Genomic DNA, 22302 nt, shown 5'->3' with positions numbered 1-22302 from the left:
TTTAAAATAAAAGTAAATGAAGAGGGGCAATACAACTTTTATATTTTATACTACGAATATTCTTATCTTATTGTGCGGCCACCGTGGTGTGATGGTAGCGTGCTCCGCCTGTCACACCGTATGCCATGGGTTCGCACCCCGGGCAAAGCATCATCAAAATTTTAGAAATAAGGTTTTTCAATTAGAAGAAAATTTTTTTAAGCGGGGTCGCCCCTCGGCAGTGTTTGGCAAGCGCTCCGGGTGTATTTCTGCCATGAAAAGCTCTCAGTGAAAACTCATCTGCCTTGCAGATGCCGTTCGGAGTCGGCATAAAACATGTAGGTCCCGTCCGGCCAATTTGTAGGGAAAATCAAGAGGAGCACGACGCAAATTGGAAGAGAAGCTCGGCCTTAGATCTCTTCGGAGGTTATCGCACCTTACATTTATTTTTTTTATTTTTTTTTTATTTAGCATTTGCGTGAATAAAGGAACTAATATTTCCCTTTATTATAGTATGCATACATAAAAGCAGTGCGCGGTTGCATTTTATCTGAATTGCCATAGTCAAATTTTATTATCAGTTATTACTTTTTAAATATAAACGAGCTCTAGGCCAAATATTTGTATATTCTTAATAAAACACAATACGTGAATTTTTAATATACAATTATATTATTTAATTTGTCGATATTTCGACTTCAGGCTGAAGTCATCATCAGGACTAGGTACGAAAAGAACAAACATAAATATTAAAATCATAAAAATTAAACAAAAATAAACAAAAATATAAGTTTACGGACAGTGCAAAGCAAATAACAATAAAATGTAAATAATACAAAGTTGTTATCATAAACAAAAAATGAACATAAGCAGAAAGTTAGCTAATGAGTAGCAAAAATTTTGGATATAAAGATATTGCATGCGCGAACTTCGGTGGAAAGCAGCGGAGCATAACAAAATTCTAGTAGGTCACTTTCACCACACCAAAAACTTTAACACAATTTTTAACATAATTTAAGCACAGAAATACACTGATTGGAGTTTTAGAGAGTAAAAATGTGAATTCTGAACACATTAGCTGAATAAAAAGTGTATAAATAATTGTTAAATAACAAATACAGACAGTGGTAGTTTAACAAATTCTGCTGTGGTAAGTGGTGAATGTGACCTACTAGAATTTTTTGAAGCTTGCCTCACACGATTTTTCGTCTATGCAATGTCTCTATATTATATTGTTTGTGTGAGTAGTGAGCGCCGCTCAAGTGATATCAGCTGCAGCCTGCAGGTGAACTCTTTGGTAAACAGTGGGAGATGCTCTTATCTAATATTGTTGTTGTTGTTGATATCAGTTGAGCGGCGCTCAATACTCATTAGCTAACTTTCTGCTTATGTTCATTTTTTGTTTATGATAACGGCTTTGTATTATTTACATTTTATTGTTATTTGCTTTGCACTGTCCGTAAACTTATATTTTTGTTACACTAGTCGACATATTGCATTCAACAATGTAAGTTCTGTACTTGTGCAAATGTGTATTTTTATGATTTTAATATGTATGTTTGTTCGCACCTAGTCCTGATGATGACTTCTGACTGAAGTCGAAATATCGACAAATTAAATAATATAATTGTTAGCGTTAAAATGCGGGTTGCGGGTTGTAAGGTTGACTTACGCGAGGATTATAGCCGATTATAAAAAACACTTGCACTTGGTTTTCTTTGTTTGTTTACTATAAGCTAAACGGAAGTAGCCATTGACAGCTGACAGTCGGTGCTGCCAATGCCACTAATTGATGTTTGATATGATTACATATAGAGATGCCAATTAGGCGCAAACATGCCGGCCGCCTTGAACGACCGTCCAAAATTAGAAAAAGGTACAAAGTATTTAAAGTTTACATCAATAAAATTCAAAGTGAAAAAATGTCTGCTTTTGTTGGTAATAATGATAGCTTCGCAAAAGGTCTTAGCAGCTCTCCTTCGGATGTTCGTAGGTTGACAATTCGTACGCGATCATCTGAGCCGGGATAGCTGTCGAGAACTCGACCAAGTTTCCATTTAGTGGGCGGAGCGTTGTTGTCGTGTATAACTACGACATTATCTCGTTGTAGGTTTTGCGTTGGACGAACCCACTTCGATCGGCGCTGAAGATTCGGGAGATATTCGTCTCGCCATCGCTTCCAGAAGTGCTGCCTTATTGCTGTGATTGCTTGCCACCGCTGATGAAGGTTGCCCTTGAAAGGTTCTGTGTCAAGCTCCGGTAACCCCTTTATTGGTTCGCCGATCATAAAGTGCCCAGGTGTTAGCACTTCGATGTCTTGTATGTCAGAAGGTATCCAGCAGAGTGGTCGAGAATTGACGCATGCTTCCACCTCGGTTAAGACTGTTGAAAACTCTTCGTAAGATAGTAACGCGGAGTCTAGTACGCGTTTTAAATGATGCTTTATGCGCTTAATCCCAGCCTCCCAATAGCCGCCCATGTGTGGAGCGCTTGGAGGGTTAAAATGCCAGGTGACTTGGTTGTTGGCGAAGTAAGATGCCAACTTGTCGTCGTTAGCGCACCTTTCAAACGCGGCACGTAGCTCCCTTTCGGCACCGACAAAGTTCGTGCCATTGTCGGAGAACATATGCTGACAATGTCCTCTTCGGTTGGTGAAACGTTTGAATGCGGCGATAAAGCTTGCAGACATGAGGTCTCCGGCCAATTCTAGGTGCATGGCGCCTGTGCTCATACATATAAATGAGCAAATGTACGCCTTTGTTGATTTCGCGCCTCTACCATGAGTAAATTTTACGTTATATGGGCCGGCAAAATCGACCGCACTTTGAAGGAAGCATCGCGTACTCGTAACGCGACTAGGTGGTAGATCGGACATCTGCTGCTGTAGCGGTTTGCGGTTCAAGCGTTTGCATCGTACGCAATGGCGGTATGTACCCCGAACTAAATTGCGAATGCCAGGGATCCAAAATTTACGTTGTATAGCAGCTTGCATCATTTGCGGGCCAGCGTGCAACATACCGATGTGAGTTTCAGCGGCTATTGCTTTAGCGAGCGGTGAATTTTTAGGCAAAATAATCGGATGTTTTATATCGTTCGTGCACGGTGCGTTCTTAATTCGACCTCCTACTCGTAAAATGCCTACGTCGTCTAAAAACGGCTGATGACGAACGAGGCTACTACGTATCGGTATTGGCTTCCCTGAACTGCAATTAGAAATTTCTTGTTGGAAAACGTTAGCTTGGGAATACCTTACCAAAGATAATTCGGCTTTGCGGATTTCAGAGCAGGTTAACGGTCCGGACAGCCGTTCGTGTGCACTCGACTTCTGAGCAGATATGCGAGCGTTGTTTATGGAGCGAAGTATATGTGCGGTCACCCGTTTGAGTTTGTTGTAAGAGTGAAATTTCGTTAGTAAATCCCAATCTTCGTGCGTTTGCGTTACATTAGAACTAGCTTTGATTGATTTCAGTTCCAAATTCGTAGTATGTTTCGTTATGTGCTGCGTCCAAAAACGATCGGTTTCGGATAACCAGTGTGACCCCTGCCACCATAAGCGGTGATCGAGGAGCTGTGCAGGTGTGAGAACCCGAGAAGCGCAATCTGCAGGGTTATGCTCTGAGATGATGTGTCTCCAATGCGATGACGGCAAGACTTCTTGTACATCGGCTACACGATTTGCAATGAACGTTGCCCAACGATTTGGATTTGATTGCAGCCATGCCAACGCTATCGTTGAGTCTGACCACGCGTACAGCTTTTCAAGTTTGTGACCAAAACTTTATTGAATTAGGCGGACGAGTTTAGCGCCTAGATGAGCTGCGCAGAGTTCCAGACGAGGTAACGGAGTTGTTTTTAGCGCAGCTACTTTAGTTTTCGCAGCATTGAGCACGACGTTTATCTCGTCGTCCGATGACTGAGTGCGGCAGTAGATAGCGGCTGCATAGGCAGCATCTGATGCGTCAGTGAAAACATGGAACTCTGTGTCGGCGTTTGGACTAGTACCAAGCCAGCGATTTAGCTTCAGCGATGAAAGCATGGCCAGCTCTTTTCTATGCGTTAACCAATCTGTAGCTATCTCAGGCGGAACTAACTCATCCCAATCGACATTACAACGCCAAATTCTTTGCAACCAAATTTTTGAGCGAATGGTGCATGGAGATATGAGGCTGAGAGGGTCGAAAATCTTGCTTGTATCGGAGAGAAAAATGCGTTTTGTTAATTCGCACTGGAGTGGCTCTATATTGAAGGCTATCGCAAGAGAGTCGGTATCCGTGTGCCAAATACATCCTAGAGTTCGGATATCACTTCCATCAGCCAAGAGATGAGACACCTGTGTAGACGCATGTGGCATCTGTTGTCTCAATGGCTTGCAATTTGTTGCCCACTTCCGGAGCTCGAATCCACACTGAGATAAGACGTGCGAGATGTTACGTTGAAGCGCTGTCAGTTCTTGGAAAGAGTCGGAGCCGGAGAGCAAGTCATCCATGTAAAAATCTGACGTAACGATATTTGCGATATTTTGATATAACGCGCCAGCTTTTTGTGCCGCGCGTTGCAACGATTTGACAGCGAGATGAGAAGCGGATGCTACCCCATAGGTAACCCTTAATAGACGATAGTCGCGTATTGGCTGCGATGAATGCTCACGCCATACAATGCGTTGATAGTCGACGTCCCGTTTATCGACGTAGACCTGTCGATACATTTTCTCGAGGTTGCAATTATACCATAGCGATGGGTGCGGAAGCGGACTAAAATCGGGAAGAAATCTTGTTGGAGCTGAACCCCAACCATTAGCGCGTCGTTTAACGAGTGCCCCGACGACGTCTTCATTGACGCGTTGAATACGACCGTAAGCTTAGTAGTGGAACTTGTTTCTTTTACCACGGCGTGATGTGGCATATAGTATGCGGTTTGCGTTGTTGGAGTAGTTAGCTCCATATGACCCAAGTCAAGAAGCTCCTTCATAAATTTGCAGTACTCTTCGTGAAGGTCTTTGTTGGTTGCGAACCTGCTTTCCATTCGCAACAATGCCCGAACGGCTGCGTTACGCGACTCACCAATCAACACCTCGGGTTTTAGTGGTAAACGTACAATAAATCGGCCGTCAGTTGCGCGCTGTGTTGTATCGTCGAATAACTTCTCACAATATAACTCTTCGGGCGTGTAAAACTTACTAGATGGTAGCTCTTCCAGCTCCCAAAACTTAGCGAGGAGGTCAGTTAGTTGCGTATTACAATAATGCGTTGAGATTACCCGGAGTTTTATTTGTGAGGGAATCGCGTTCCCAAACAGCACCAACCCAAACACGGTGTTCTGTGCCATCGCAGTGCCATTTTCACCCTTTTTTAAGCCGTCGAGTAAAAACTTGTCCATTTCGTCCATGCCAATCAAGACATCTATCGGACCAGGCTTGAAATAGTTAGGGTCAGCAAGCGGTAAGCCAATGACATGCGGCCACCGTGATTCGGACAAGGCGTTTGTTGGTAGGTCGTTAGTAATTTTAGATAAAATAAGCGTACTCACGTGAAATTTAGAGTTTAGTGACTTTGGCGCTATGGATAACTTGACCTCACCCTTTGTGCGACCTCCTTGTACGGATCCAATACCCGTGACGCAAGCTGATGACGTATTTCGTGGTAAACGAAGTCGTTGAACGCAGGGCTCCTTGATGAATGAAGCATGTGAGCCGTTGTCGAACAGTGCTCTGGCTGGCTGCCAGCGGCCGGAGTTATCTTGCAATAAAATGTCAGCAGTAGCTAGTAATACTACGCGTTCAGCATCGGCGTAGTGCGACGTTACGTTGTTTTGGACGGCATTTTGGATATCAGGAGCTGCCTCGTTTGTATTGTGACCAGCATGAAGAAGCGTGTGGTGGCGGCGTTGGCATATGCGGCACGATGACGAGCTGCGGCAGTTAGCGAAAACATGTCCTTCACTAAGGCAGTTTAGACATGCACCATCTGATTTGATTGTGGATAGCTTTGCTCTCGCGTCGAGTTGGTTGAATTTTTCGCAAGTGTAGATTCGATGCTCACCTTTGCAGTATGTACACGATGTGGTTTTAGCGGTTTTTGATGATGGATGATTTTTTGGTACTAATTGGTTGCATGTTGTATGCAAAGCGTTCTTTGCAGTTGTACGTGCGTTTGCGGCAGCGGGCACCATCTCCAAAGAGCGGGCTCGCGTTTCCAAAAAATCTCGAAGCGATGTAAACGATGGCACATCGTCGGCTACAAGCGATAATTCCCACTGTTTTCGCGTTTCATAGGCTAATTTCGAAACAGTCAAATGGACAAGGCAGTCGTCCCAAAATTCCACCGGGCGTTTCAAGGCACGTAGCGCACCAACGTGCTGCAATGTTAAATTTAAAACGCGTTTAATTGCTTTTGCGGAGTCTTTCGATGCCTTTTCAATCGATGATAATGCTTTTATATGGCTATCCACTATAATACGCATATCTTTATAGCGTGCTGTCAGCATATCCCAAGCTTCACTGTAGTTGCTGTCGCTTACAGCAAAACTACTAAATAATTCCAATGCTTCACCATTTAAACAATTGCGCAAGTATTGCAACTTCTGTCCGTCCGACAAACTTGCATTGGAATTCACTAGTAAACACAATGCGTCATGAAAAGTGATCCATTTTGTTGGATCGCCACTAAAGGATGGTAACTGCAGCTTCGGTAGCGGCACGCGTGCAGGTGCAGTCGGAGTTGGTTGCTTTTGTGGCGCAAGAATGCGCTTAAAATTTGATTTAGTGATCAAATACCACTCCTCACCTTGAATTCGTGCCTGCTCTTCTACTGCTGTGTTTTCGTCGCCACACGACACCTCCACTTCTTGTGCTTTGCAGAAACGTTCCCACTGCTCCTCTAGCAATTGCAAATATGTGGTTGCAGCCTCTGCATCGACTGCAAGCGAATCGGCTTTGCTCGATTGCAAATGCCGCTTTAATGCATTTAAAGCAGAATCGCGAACTTTCAACGAAGACATTTTTAATTTGCGGGTTTTTATGAAATTTATAAAATTAAAGCGATGTGGACTGTATTTTGCGGAAATATTGCGCGATCCGGGTCGGTGGACCAAAATGTTAGCGTTAAAATGCGGGTTGCGGGTTGTAAGGTTTACTTACGCGAGGATTATAGCCGATTATAAAAACACTTGCACTTGTTTTTCTTTGTTTGTTTACTATAAGCTAAACGGAAGTAGCCATTGACAGCTGACAGTCGGTGCTGCCAATGCCACTTATTGACGTTTGATATGATTACATATAGAGATGCCAATTAGGCGCAAACAATAATTGTATATTAAACATTCACGTATTGTGTTTTATTAAGAATATACAAATATTTGGCCTAGAGCTCGTTTATATTTAAAAAGTTATAATCCAAAGGCCGTAAGCAACAAAAATAATTATCAGTTATTTGTATGCAATATTTTACTTTTGGCAACTCTGTTCGATCGTCATCGTGTCCTGATAACGGTTGTTAAAAAACGAGCAATGATCGGCTGATGGTGGTCCGCAAACGCATTGCAAAGGAGTATTGTTAGATTACTCCAACATGAAGAAAATGGAACACGTAATCCAACAATTTTTGCAGGGTACGTGTTCCATTTTCTTCATGTTGGAGTACTCTAACAATACTCCTTTGAAATGCGTTTGCGGACCACCATCAACCGATCATTGCTCGTTATTTAACGACCGTGATCACGACACGATGACGATCGAACAGAGTTGCCAAAAGTAAAATATTGCATACAAATAACTGATAATAAAATTTTACTCTGGCAACTCTGATAAAATGCAACCGCGCACTGGTTTTATGTATACATACTATAGTATAGAGAAATATTAGTTTGTTTATTCACGCAAATGCTAAATAACATAAGAATATTCGTAGTATAAAATATAAAAGGTGTATTGCCCCTCTTCATTTACTTTCATTTTAAATTAAATTCACTCCGATAATTCTTTCCGACACAATTCCTCTTTAGTACTTTGGCATATGATCCTCTGTGGGTGCTCCATGGAGTATTACAGTGAAAGTACTTTGGAAAGTACTCTCACGTATGTATTCTATGGAATACTCACAAACAAAGCGAGAGTGGGATCACCTACTCCTTTCCTAGGACATCGCAATGTTAATTGGAGCACATTTTTTGTATGAATACAGATTAGATTTGGAGCAGTTCTATGCTACCAAAGGAGTATTCCTTACATTATTTATAGAGTAATCGCTGAAGGGTAATTTTACCGTCAGGTGCTGCCACGAAATTTGAAAACTTAATAATTTTCTCCTAGGGAGAACAATTATTGGGGAATAGGAATTTCGAATTTTCGAAGTCAGCTGTTTTGCCAATTGGGGCCGTTAGAGATGTGTACTGTGAATTGGTTTATGGAAAAAAAAACCGGTTTTGAAAAATTTTAAGTTGTGACTTATAAAAATGTGTATAACAATTATTACTTTTGCCTACTTTTATTTTGTCTTTCTAGGTAAGTTTGCCACCGACTTGGGAGTTCGGCCGTACCACTCGAGCGGGCCAAGGTACACCCTACACCCACAACCTGACAAGCTCTTCAGTTGCTTATGATATACTTTTCGACTTAAAATAAAGAATATTGTGGTTGTTGCTGTTGTTGTATTAACAGTGAGAATATTGTGGAAGAATGTACATACATATTTTAGCAAAATACAATACAATAAATGTTCTTTCTTAAAAGAACCAATTTCCTTTAATTATTTTGACGCATTCGCTTTAATTTAACAAGTGAAAAAACTCGTATAAATGGCAGCGAAATCTCCCTCACATTCATAATCAGCCCAATTCTAAACAAAAATTCCGTGCGAGTTTTTTCCCTTCTCCCATTCCTCGTATTCTAAATAAAAATTCCTTGTGAGTTTTTTCACTTCTCCCTTTCCTCTTATTCTGAACAACGTTCGAAAAAGCAGAAACCGGTTATGGGAGAAAAGTAGGTATTATGAATGTGAGGGAGAGGGAGATTTCTCTGCCATTTCATAGGAGTTTTTTCACTTGGTAAATTAAAAGGAATGCATCAAAATAGTTAAAAGAAATTGGTTCTTTTAAGAAAGAACACTTATATATACAAATTTATGCTAAAATATGTATTTACATTATACCACAATATTCTCACTGTTAATACAACAATAACCACAATATTCTTTATTTTAAGTCGAAAAGTATCTCATAAGCAACGGAAGAGCTCTTCGTATATTTGATGCAGCCATCCAGAAATTGCGCTAGGATTTTTTAAGAAGGCTTAAATAGATTTTGGCATATGAATTTGCTTTGCAGAATGAATGCAGGCAACTCCGGCGGATTTGTGGTATCCCGCCGGCCTTCTTCTTATGCTCCTTTGTTGATGTTGCTGTGGCACCAATTCATTACTCATTTCAGTGAATACCACATGAAATGCAATAATGTGAATTTTTTTAAACCCTATTTCTTAATTTCAAACAAATTCGCAACAATAATTAACCTTTTCAATTTTTTAAACAAAATAAGAAATGCGTAACGAAATTAACAAAACAGCTGACTTCGAAAATTCGAAATTCCTATTCCCTTAATTATTGTTCTCCCTAGGAGAAAAGAATTGGAGGAATTTTTCCGCGGGAATAAAAAAATCCGCGAGAACAAAATTCCGCGAGAATATTTAGAATTGGTCTGATAGCCTACTTTCCACCCATAACCGGCTTCCGCTTTTTCGAACATTGTTCAGAATAGGAGGAAAGAGAGAAGTGAAAAAACACACAAAGAATTTTTATTTAGAATACGAGGAATGGGAGAAGGGAAAAAACTCGAACGGAATTTTTGTTTAGAATTGGGCTGATAGAGAATAACCAACGACGGATAGCAAGAGAAATGTCAAGGATTAGCAAAAAACGCAGTGTTTTCGTTGGAATTTCACAAAATATAAAAGAGCTCTTATGGGGACACACATAGCACACAGCATCTGGCAACACCATTCTATGTGGCAGTTCTTCTTCGTTTCTGCTTCCTCTTGTCATTCGCTGGCGGTTGCAAGTTCGAAATGCAACCGGAGACAGATTCATTGAATCGCTACCAACTGAACTAAGCTGACGCTTCTATACAACATTAATAAGATTTCAATATTTAATAATTTCACACTTTGTAACTTAATATATATATTATGCACATAATAAATATACGTTCATAAAATACAAAAGTAAATTGGCTAAATGGTTAACAACCACAATTGGTGACCCCGACGTGATTTGTACAAGCGGCACTACATCGCAAAAAGACAAAGCCATGGCATTCTGCAACTAACATCGATAAATACGAACGACTGGAACTTCCACCTTTTTGGAACCAAAAAGTTGAACTATGGTTTATTACGGTGGAGGCTCACTTCCAGCTGAGGAGGATTACGTCTGACGCAACGAAGTATTACGCTGTTATCGCCCGTCTCGATCAAGACGCACTTATTGTCATCGAGGGTATTTTTACAGACCCTCCAACAACTGATAAGTATTTATCACTCAAAGAAATTCTGATAAGCCATTACGGTATTTCACAGGAACGACGGTTCAAAATGTTATTGTCTGGTTTGGTACTAGGTGATCGACGTCCTTCCGAACTCCTGGCCGAAATACATAGATTAGGCGGAAACAAACTCAACCCCATTTTCGTACGCACTATTTGGCTTGAACGACTTCCCACACAAGTACAGCTTGCGCTTGCTGGAATACACGAGACAGACAACGCCAAATTAGCTCAAATAGCAAACCAAATGATGGAAGTACAACGCGACGCTGCTAGTCGATGCGTTATGCCTATTTCCCAAGCTGCTGCTTCAAACAATGGCAATTTAACGGAACAAATCGACAAGCTGACGAAGCAAGTTAAAGACCTGACAACAAAGGTTATACAATTAGTACCGGAGGATGGTTTTCGGCGTCGGCAAAACCTAAACAATACCACAAGTACACGGCTCAGCTCAGAACCACGCAGGCAACCAGCATTGTGCTTCTATCATCGTAGGTTTGGAGTGCGCGCAAACAGGTGCACGCAACCATGTACATATGAAAAGGAACAGGGAAACGCAAGCAGCCACCAGTAGATTCGGCGACGTCTGGTGGTAAAAATCTACCCCGCCTTTTATTTATATACGACCGCAACTCGGGAACGAAGTACCTCGTCGATACTGGCGCAGATATTTCTGTAACTCCACCCACTAACAAAGACAACCTTTCACCAAAAGCACTTCGACTTAAAGCTGCGAACGGCACCCAAATCGAAACGTTTGGCGAAAAACCAATTTTGCTCGACTTTGGCTTTCAACATCCGATCCGGTGGGTATTTTGCATTGCCAATGTCCCATACCCAATCATCGGCGCCGATTTGATCCATGAACATGGGCTAATGGTGGATCTGAAGCGCGCGTGTATTATCGATCGAAGCTCCGGTTCACGTAGCACAGGGCCGTTCGCTACAGCACCTATCACAAACATTACGGCGCTCAGCGGTACGAGCAGGTATACAAGCATCCTCAAAAGCTTTCCTGAACTGTTAGGTAACCCGTCCAACCTCACGGCAACCAAACATTCAATAAACACTACATTACAACCACTGGCCCTCCATGCGTACAACGCGTACGGCAATTATGCCCTGAAAGACTTAAAGTTGCTAAGGACGAATTCCGGTTACTGGTCGAACTCGGTCATGCCAGACCGTCTAACAGCCCATGGGCCAGCCCTTTACACATGGCCAGGAAGAAATCAGGGGATTGGAGACCGTGCGGGGACTACCGCAGACTGAATGAGCGAACGGTTCCCGATCGGTATCCGATTTCATTACTTCATGACTACTCCACAATTTTAGCAAAGAAAAATATGTTTTCCACAATCGACCTCAAGCGCGCATTTGGACTGTACGAGTTCGTAAGCATGCCATTCGGACTCCGCAACGCAGCCTAAACGTTCCAACGCTTCATTAATGAGGCACTAGCAGGTCTCGACTTCGTATACGCATACATAGACGATCTGCTAGTGGCATCAACAGGTGAGCAGCAACACGAAAAATATCTGCGAGCAGTATTCCACCGGCTGAGCAAATACGGCCTATGTGTTAACGCCGACAAATGCGTATTGGGTGCAGCCACGGAAAATTTTTTGGGGTATCGTCTATCAGCGGCCGGGTCAACACCACTACCGGATAGAGTTAAAGACCTGCTTAATTTCCCGAAGCCAAATACCATTTTGGAGTTACGAAGGTGTATTGGAGCTGTGAATTTTTATAGACGCCACATGAAAAATGCCGCCACGGTTCAAGCTCCACTCAAAGAATTTTTAAAAGATTCAAAGAAAAACGATCGAAGGCCAGTGCCATGGCAGCAGAAGCAGAGTCTGCTTTCGTTTCCATAAAGGACCATCTCGCGAAGGCCACTTTACTTGCACACCCATGTCCATCAGCCGAAATTCGGATCACATGTGACGCCTCCAGCACAGCGCTCGGAGCAGTACTCGAGCAAAACAGCAACAGCACTTGGCAACCTTTAGGATTCTTTTCAAAGAAACTGTCACCGGCACAAAAGAATTATAGTACGTACGATAGGGAATTGACTGCGGTATACGAGGCAATAAAGAATTTTCGCCATTGGGTAGAAGGTCGCGAATTTGTTGTCAGGACCGACCACAAGCCCCTTATTTACGCTTTTAAACAACAATCTGACAAATCATCGCCTCGACAAATCAGGCAGCTCAGTTTTATCAGCCAATTCACCACCAATTTTCAATACATTTCCGGCATTAACAATAATGTAGCGGATACGTTCTCACGGATTGACACTATGCACCTCCCATTGGCAATTGACCATGACGAACTGTCTCGAGCCCAAACAACAGATGAGGAGCTACAAAGACTGTTGGTTCACAACGACACATCGCTCAAGTTTCATTCACTGACATTCGGCCATAGTCAACAAGTAGTACATTGCGATATTTCTACCAATCACGTGAGACCATTCGTGCCATCAGAACTTCGTCGTAAGGTTTTCGACGCACTGCATAATCTAGCACACCCCAGTGGGAGAGCCACAGTCAAAATAGTCGCGCAGCGATACGTATGGCCGTCCATGAACAAAGACATCACCCGATGGGCTCGCCTCTGCCTCCCTTGCCAACGTTCAAAAGTCAATCGCCACGTACACGCTTCACCAACCTTTTTCGACAGTCCCGATGAAAGATTTGAGCATGTACAGTTGGATTTAGTCGGGCCTTTGCCAGAGTCACAAGGATATAGGTACCGTCTCACGATGATTGACCGATTTGCTAAATGGCCGGAAGCTGTCCCCATAAAGGACATCACAGCAGATACAGTCGCAAGTGCTTTCTATTGTAATTGGATCGCACACTTTGGATGCCCTAAGCTTATGACAACCGACCAGGGTACGCAGTTCGAAAGTGCATTATTCACGGCCCTGTCGAGATTAGTTGGAGGCAAACGAATTCGAACCGCGGCGCATCATCCAGCCTCTAATGGATTGATTGAAAGATGGCATCGTACCCTCAAGGCGTCCATTATGTGCCACCAAATTCCCCAGTGGACCCGAGCGTTGCCAACAGTCTTGCTGGGATTGAGAACGTGCTACAAGAACGATTTAAAAGCATCACCAGCCGAATATTTATACGGAACGACACTCAAGGTTCCTGGTGAATTCTTCACGAACGCAGAAGCCCCAGTAGACTCACATAATTTCATCAACGATTTCCGCAAACATATGAGAACTATTCGGCCAGCTCCCACCACACACCATTGCCGACAGAAAACGTTCTGCTTGGAGGACTATCTACATGCACCCATATTTTTATAAGAGTCGATGCAACCAAGCGTCCCCTGGATCAACCTTATACAGGCCCACATAAAATAATCAAAAGGGTAGATGAGCGAGTCTACACTGTCGACGTGAATGGCAAGCACTCCAACATTAGCATCGAACGTCTCAAGCCAGCTCATGTAGCAAGTGATGAATTTTTTGGAGAACTACCTCACCGACGTGTTCTCATCAATTCAAACATGCCTCAACAACCGTCGCTTTCAACAAGTTTACCACTACAACAAAATTCTACAGTAAAGCCCCCGTTACTGATACTTAGCATAGACTTGACTTGACTTGGCGTAAACTTGGCAACTTAGCCACGATTATACTCCACTTGGCGCATAAAATCTGGCATCATAATCAGCGTTGAAATTTATTTTTAAATAAATGTCAATTTGTATGACAAAATGTCAAAATGAAATGGAAACAAACAAATGGCATCTCAAAATGTATACGTCACTTAGAACTTACATAGAAAATCAAAATTCAACAGACTTCTAAGTCAAGTTAAGTTTTGAGTAATCAGTAACATGCAATGTTCATTTAACAGAACTGTAAGTGACAGTTCGCAAGCCAAGTCAAGTCTATGCTAAGTATCAGTAATGGAGCCTTAATACCATCACTTAGGGGGGAGTAATGTGGGGACACACATAGCACACAGCATCTGGCAACACCATTCCATGTGGCAGTTCTTCTTCGTTTCTGCTTCCTCTTGTCATTCGCTTGCGGTTGCAAGTTCGAAATGCAACCGGAGACAGATTCATTGAATCGCTACCAACTGAACTAAGCTGACGCTTCTATACAACATTAATAAGATTTCAATATTTAATAATTTAAAAATTAAATAATTTGTAACTTAATATATATATTATCCACATAATAAATATACGTTCATAAAATACAAAAGTAAATTGGCTAAGTGCCCTACAAGACACGCTGATAGTTTTACTAATGCACTCACACTTGTAATTGACAATGCCATGGCGCAACGATACAAGGTGGCAGCATGGGAAGCTGATTATACATTTTTTTTATTTGATTTGATACATCAACTTCCGGATCAGTACGATTTTGACATTTGTCCATCGAATTTACAAAAACAAAGTACATGGAAATTGTATTTATGTTTGTAGGTATGTCACCATGCTGCCACCTTGTATCGTTCCGCCATGGACAATGCTGATCCTGCGATGACGTAAACATTGATACTCAAATTTATGTATGTTCCTTTGTTCGCTCATGCATGTCCGAATGTTCCCAACGACAGCCTATAATAATGAATAAGGACTCAAACTGGCAAAGCTTCGGACACCTGGTACAGAACAAAAGAACATACAGCAGATACCATTATGCATGTGAGACAGATACATAATTCTCAACGGAATTTTATGTATGCGAGAACAGTTTATCCGATTTAATCATGTTGTCACTACTGACAGTCATATGACAATCAAATGATTATCACGGTTGTCTTGTTATTTTTTAAATTCCGCCATTTTCAACCGACGAAAACCATATAAAAAATAAGTTTAAAAATGAAAAAGAGAGCATTTCAAAGCTCCATGCTAAAAGAAAAAAAATCGAAAATAATATTAAAAAATACCAAAAGTTGTCGGAATGTATGGGGCGCACTCAAAAAATTGATACGCGAAAAATAATAGTGGTTAGTGGTGATTAATTTTTAAATGTGTTTCCGCATGGGGAAAGCGCTCTTCTGTTGTTTTGTTATTTTCTGAATTTAAATTTAACATTCTGAACTCGAATTCTTATAAAACTAGTTATTTTAAACAAATAAGAACAAAATTAAAAACGTAATGAAATAAAGTAAATAAAAAGCAAAAAGCATTGTTTCATTTTTGGCGGAATATAACAATGGTCATTTATGATAGTAAAACAGTCAAACCTGATATCTACAGTAAACTATAATTTATGACACTTTTTGATACTTAGAGTGTCAGCACTGACCCAGGAAAAGGAATGAGAGTGAGCAGTACGGCTATATACTTAATCAGTAGGCCATGTTGGTGTATAAGAAGGAGAAACAAACTCACACGTACACAGTTGTTTACATCACATTTGCGCAGGTCCCCTTAAGTTTGTGATAGAAAGTTTGTATGAGGCGCTGATCGTTAGGTTGACATTGCTGACAATCAGATGATAGTCATATGATAGTCAGTATTCTTGTAGGGAACCACACTTGTTATAAATTCAGCAAAAATTGTTTCTGCATATGGCAACACCAGCAGTTCACTCATGTGCCTTGAGTTGACATTCGTAATTTTTTTTTGCAATTTTGGGAACTGGAGTTTCCTTTACCGCTATTCGTAAATATTTTCTTCAGAGTTATGTGTTTGACGTATATATTTCTAATAAATTTTCTGACCATTTCTAAGAGTTTTATGCTGGTATCCACAAACGGGAAGAATGAACGATCCAAACAAAGCAATTAATGTAAATTTATCATCGCTTTTAAGCTTGAAAGCGGAATTGCTGCGAAAACAGGCAGAAGTTAACAAAGCAAAAGCAACAACGGTGGTTTCCAATCAACCAAACGAGTACAACTCAAATAGAAGTTCCTACAATAGCGCTGATCGCGAAAGCAAACGGGATAAAAAGCTGCGAGCTAAAGAGGTTGAAAAGCAAGATGATGCTACTGTTTACGAGCATGAAGATTCCCAATTGCTGGAGAAATCGAGGCGTATATTAGAAGCTAAAAGCAAATTCTATGAACGCATGACCCGCACTGGTGGTCAGCTTAACTCGGATGATAATTGCCTAGTATTGTTCAATCGTAAGCATCAAGATGAGCGTGTGAATGTTGCTGATGGGAAAGATGAAAATACATCAACAAATCATGTAATTTCAAGCGACATCGATACGGATAGTGAAGCCGAAAGGGGTACTGACAAAAGGTATGACGATGATGACGATGAAGGAGACTGGGTAGAATATACGGATTGTTTGGGACGCACAAGAAAGTGTTTGCGTGAGGATTTAGAAGCAGTCAAAAGGCGAGATGCTGAATTGGCCACCAGTATGCCCGAGCGCTTAGATCAATCTAAAGCGAATTGGATGATAACAATGAATGAAACAAAGGATAAAAACGAGGATGAAGATACACTAATTGGACCAATGCCAAGCGAAAGTGTCGTTGGTGATGGTATATCGATGATGTCCAAACATGATGAGCAACGCGCCAATTGGGAGCGAAAAGAGCTTGAAAATTTAGATAAAATAGATGTGCACTATCAAGATGTATTTTTCGATGAAGCCCGTCAACATGGTGTTGGCTATTATGCATTCTCTACAGACGAGGAAGAACGTAAAAAGCAACAAAAAGAGCTAGAAGAGACGCGAAAACGTACAATTGCTGAACAAAAACGCCGCGAAGAGCTCCGTTTACAACGCGAAAAGATCATAGCAGAACGTGTGCGTGCGGCGAAGAATAGACAAAGGGCACGTCTTGGCTTACCACCATTGGAAGAGGAAGAGAGTAAAAAGAAAAACGCTGACGATGCTGTAAAAGAAACAAAAGCGGAGCGTAAAGCGCGCAAACGAGCTGAAAAAATAAAACGTAAACAAGAAGAAGAGGAGCGGCAACGTGAAATGGAGCGTGAACAATATGTGCGTCCGTGGGACAAAGAAAAATTGGGCATTGCAAGCCAAAAATTGAAAGAAGACAACGATGATAAATCGGAACCAAAATGGGTATATAGGCCCGAACGTGTGCCCATGTCGCAAGAAGAATGGAATGAAAAGAAACGCGCTGAACGCATCACAGAATTCGCTCCAGTCGTCAATGAATTATCAACATCGGCACCACCAACCGAACATCATCAATATCAATTAAAGCGTACAAATTTCACAAGTATGCCACCACCACCACCACCACTACTAACATTGGAAACAATTCCTACCAACAAACACATTTCTACTGCAACATTATTGGAAACCGATGAAAGCTTCATTACTCATCAAACATCCAAAAAGAAAAGACAATTTCATCGACGGAACTGTGAAAGTCATTGCGAGCAGCCGGAAGAGGAAGGGCTTCATATGGGTGCCGCTATACCTCCGCCAATAGATTTGGGCTACGTTACTCCCCCACATGCTAAAAAACCAAAAAGTGGACATCAACTTGAGCAATCGATCGAAGCAGGCCTACGTTTTCTACGTAACAATTCCGATCAGGGGACTTTAACCACGAAATCCAGTTGGGCGGCAAAGGCAGATTACTGATGCAAAAGAAAGTTTATACAAATATTGCTGTTATATTTAGTAAACGATCATACTTCGGCTTAATGTGCTGTTATATATATTCGAATCAGTTTGAACTCCGAGCTATGACTTTAGAATTTAGCATTTTTTTGTTACAAGTCTTTAATTACAAGAATAACATTTTTTTGTCTCTTGGAACATTTTCCGATGGCTTCGTATGAATATACCCACATTTCGGATCGCTATGACTAAAAAAATGGAGTTCGGTTGTTCTCTAATTGGTTATTTTTATTAAAAATAAATAATAATAATTCTAAAATATATGGTATATTATGTATAAAAATAAGTTATTACTATGCTCCAGTATCAAGTTAAGAATACAGCTGTCGATTTTATAGTCAGCGTTACCATTGCCTGGCGTTAAGCTGAACATCGGAGATGATTTATCCATTCGAATAGCAAGCAAGGGTTGGTTGGTTGCTGTGTCGCCCGGACACCAAAGATGCGACCCCAAGTAGCGTACGGAGTCCCTATTAATGCAAATTTATTTTGGAACCAATTGGTGCTGTTTTAGTATGGCTAGTCGGCTAACTAATTATTCGAATAGTCCATCCCTAGTAGAAACTATAACAAAGAAAGAAACCCCAAGACTTTCTTAATTTTAGCATTCACATTTATTAAACATTTTATTCTTAAATTCTGCATCATAGATAGCTCAATTTGAAAAAAAAAGAAAAAAATTCGAATACGTTTTTTCGTTTTAAGTCATATCTTACAAGCCAACTCCTGAGGAATTCACCATATGTCGGTGCCCTATCACAGCAAATTCTTGCAAACGCGTTATATCGAAATTTCTTTGAAGAATGTCCTAGTTCAAAATCTTTTTCAAAAATGCACTATTCTAACGGGAGTCCGAGGAAACTTGCTGTTTCAACAGGGGTGTTAGAGGCGTTGGTTCCACATTACAATTAAAGAGATGGTTGGTGTCATGTGGGGACACATTGCAATCGGGGCATGCATTTTATATGTCGGGGTTGATTCTGGATAGGTAAGAGTTTAGTCTGTTACAATATCCAGAACGAAGTTGAGCTAGAACGACTCGCGTTTCCCTGGGGAGTATGCGTTCCTCTTCCGCAAGTTTTGGGTACTGTTCTTTGAGTACTGGATTCACCGGGCAATTCCCGGCATAAAAGTCCGACGCCTGTTTGTGGAGTTCACTGATGACCTGTTTGTGTTTTTGGCAACATACGGGTGAGTTCTCAGGTGTCGTATTTCCTCATAATGCTTACGGAGATGACTTCTTAAGCCCCTGGGCGGTGTTGGCTCATCAATCAGATGTGTGTTGGGATGCCCATGTTTCTGGGTATTCCACAGGAACTGTTTGGTTAGCATCTCATTTCTCTCCCTGATGGGGAGTATTCTCGCCTCATTATGTAGATGGTGTTCTGGGGACATAAGAAGACAGCCCGTGGCGGTGCTGAGAGCAGTATTTTGGCAGGCCTGTAGCTTTTTCCAGTGAGTAGTTTTTAGGCTTGGCGACCATATAGGGGACGCGTAGCATGTAATCGGCTGGCCAATTGCTTTGTAAGTTGTAATAAGCGCTTCTTTGTCTTTTCTCCAAGTACTGCCCACAAGAGATTTGAGGATTTTATTACGGCTCTGGATTTTTGGTACAATTGCGGCTGCATGCTCACCAAAATGTAGACCCATATCAAACGTCACACCCAAGATTTTTGGGTGTAGGACAGTCTGTAGCGTAGTGCCATCGACATGGATGCTCAAAATGGTGGACATTTGGGACGTCCATGTTGTAAATAAGGTCGCGGAGGATTTAGTCGGTGATAATGCCAGGTTTCGTGAGGCGAAAAAACTGGAGAGATCAGGGAGGTAGCCGTTTATTCTGTTGCAAAGCTCATCGATCTGTGGGCCTGGGCCTGTGGCCATTATTTTACAGTAATCGGCGTAGGAAACGATAGTGACTCCTTCTGGTGGTGAAGGTATCTTTGATATGTAGAAGTTAAACAAAAGAGGGGATAGGACACGACCCTGTGGCACCCCTTTTCTTGGTTTTGATGTTTCGTTCCTAAATTGCACCGATGCCTGCCGAGCACCCAGATAATTTGCGGTCCACCTTTTAAGACATGAAGGAAGGGTAGACCCTTCCAGGTCTTGCAGTAACGTGCCATGGTTGACCGTATCAAAAGATTTTGATAGGTCTGGGTGCTAATGGCATTTAACGCGGTGGTGGTGCTATGGAGTTTTCTGAAGCCATGCTGATGACAGGGTAGCTGGAAAGTTGCTTTGAAGTAGGTGAGCAAAATGGCTTCAAGCGTCTTGGATACTGGCGATAGGAGAGATATCGGGTGATATGACTCTCCTACGTTAGCTGGTTTCCCATATTTCGGTGCCCGATCACAGCAAATGAAATCGAATATTTAATTAGTATTCGAATTTTCGAATCAAGCTACAAAGTAGGACCTTATTGCGCTCCCTTTATGATTTTCAAATGTGCATTCGAACAAATTACAAAGTGTAATTTTATGTTAAGATTTCCCAGTACATACATTTTAGTATCTACATTAGGGTGCCTCAACATATAAAGTTGAGGTTTTTTCATCGGAATTATACAATCCACTCATACGGTAAAATATTTGAAAGTATAGGGGGGTTAGGGGATCAGAATATACCCGCGGTAGGTATGCCTGTCGTAAGAGGCGACTAAAATACTAGATTCAAGGGGCTGTGTAGCGCAAACTTTCAGGTTGCCAGCGCAATATATAGCTTCTCCAAACCCAATTGTCAACCTCACCTATCCGCAGCGAATCCTGTTTCACTAACAGAAGAGGCTCTGGCGACCCCAAGCTCCTCATGGAACTTGGAGATAGGGAGGGAGGGAATGACCTGAAGGTTTAATGTGGCCACATAAATCGTTCCCGAGATGGTCGTTATAGCACCTTAATGGTGCTATGGTACCGGATTTGTATCCGGCCAAGGACCATCACATCGATGACACTCCCCAAAGCCTTCGGGGAGCAACCTTATCGCTACAACAACAACAACAACAACAACAATGCTAAAATATTCTTTTTCGAGGTATTAACAACAAGAATTTAAAAATTCCATACTTAAAAACCCTTTAATAGAGTACCTAGTATGCACCTCTCAAGAAAATGTATATGCTTTCTGGTACCTTTTTTTCTAAACATTGCTTAGCAAGTGTGTCCAGGGGAGCCCAGCTATGGACATCCCAACTGGAAGCGCAAGAGGCACGTATAACAGAAATGTCATCGCAAATATCCACCAACATGTCATCTCAACTAGGAGAACAGAAAACGTATATGTCATCTCAACTAGAAGAACAGAAAACGTATATGTCATCACAGATGGAATCCCAAGAGACACGAATAACATCGAAGATTGAAGCACAGGAAACACAAATTTCTTCACAACTAGAAGAACAGAAGACGTATATGGTATCCCAACTGGAATCGCAGGAAACCCGTATAACATCACAATTGGAAGAAGACATACTTGGCATCTCAACTGGAAGCGCAAGAGGCACGTATATCTGAAATGTCGGCACAAATTTCGGAACAGGTATCATCGCAGCTCTTTGTGAAACTGGAAGAGCAGGATGCAAAAATTTTACAACTCGAGGACAAAATTGATGCCGAAATAGAAGCGTTAAAAGGTCGTATGGAGCAATTACAACTAAACCGCCCAGCTGTTTCAGCAAGCAATCCAAAGGTAAAAACACCATCATTTGACGGTTCTGTTCCTTTCCAGGCTACAGTTTGAAAAGACCGCAGCAGTGAACAACTGGAATGCGGAAGATAAAGTTGCTGCACTGTTCGTGGCATTGAAAGGGTCTGCAGCGGAAATCTTACAGACGATTCCAGAGTACGAACGGAACAGTTATGAAGCATTGATGGCTGCTGTAGAACGACGTTATGGAAGCGAGCATAGGAAACAGATATTCCAAACTGAGTTGCAAAACCGTCACCAAAGAGCTAATGAGACTTTGCAGGAGTTTGCCTCGGATGTTGAAAGGTTGGCTCATCTCGCAAATGCGGATGCACCCGTGGAATACACCGAGAGGGTAAAAATCCAGATACGCAAACCCAAAGCTGGCATTTGCTGAAACGGTATCACATGCATTGACTCAGGAAACGGCTTCACTATTGAGTAAACCAGCATACAAAGCTCATCGTGTGGAAGTGGAAATACCAGATTGGGTAGAC

At 41.7% G+C, this 22302-nt stretch overlaps 3 protein-coding genes across 3 annotated transcripts in view; 1 reads left to right on the top strand and 2 right to left on the bottom strand.

Annotated features, from left to right (window-relative positions):
* The window catches only part of psidin (phagocyte signaling impaired), a 51952-nt gene extending 50282 nt beyond the window's left edge, over nt 1-1670 (bottom strand). Inside the window, exon 1 of the mRNA XM_067789319.1 lies at nt 1652-1670. The gene's annotated coding sequence lies outside the window, so the exon portion shown is untranslated. The remainder of the gene's footprint in view (nt 1-1651) is intronic.
* Nucleotides 1671-16093: 14423 nt separating this feature from the next.
* Nucleotides 16094-18592, top strand: LOC137253032 (coiled-coil domain-containing protein 174). The gene is made up of 2 exons (XM_067789280.1): nt 16094-16167; nt 16239-18592. Exon 2 carries the CDS (start codon nt 16268-16270, stop codon nt 18080-18082), a length of 1815 nt encoding a protein of 604 aa, XP_067645381.1. The 5' UTR covers nt 16094-16167; nt 16239-16267; the 3' UTR covers nt 18083-18592.
* LOC137253034 (uncharacterized) overlaps nt 18324-22302 on the bottom strand; it is a 26542-nt gene continuing 22563 nt past the window's right edge. Inside the window, exon 9 of the mRNA XM_067789295.1 lies at nt 18324-18685. The gene's annotated coding sequence lies outside the window, so the exon portion shown is untranslated. The remainder of the gene's footprint in view (nt 18686-22302) is intronic.

This window comes from Eurosta solidaginis, chromosome 1 (genome assembly GCF_040869045.1).
Source record: "Eurosta solidaginis isolate ZX-2024a chromosome 1, ASM4086904v1, whole genome shotgun sequence".
Lineage (NCBI taxonomy): Eukaryota > Metazoa > Arthropoda > Insecta > Diptera > Tephritidae > Eurosta > Eurosta solidaginis.
Note: the sequence above shows the minus strand (reverse complement) of the source record. Positions and strands in the feature narration are given on the sequence as shown.

What these genes read in the sequence shown, in the direction of transcription:
- LOC137253032 (XM_067789280.1), top strand. Translation starts at nt 16,268, where the DNA reads ATGAACGATCCAAACAAAGCAATTAATGTAAATTTATCATCGCTTTTA.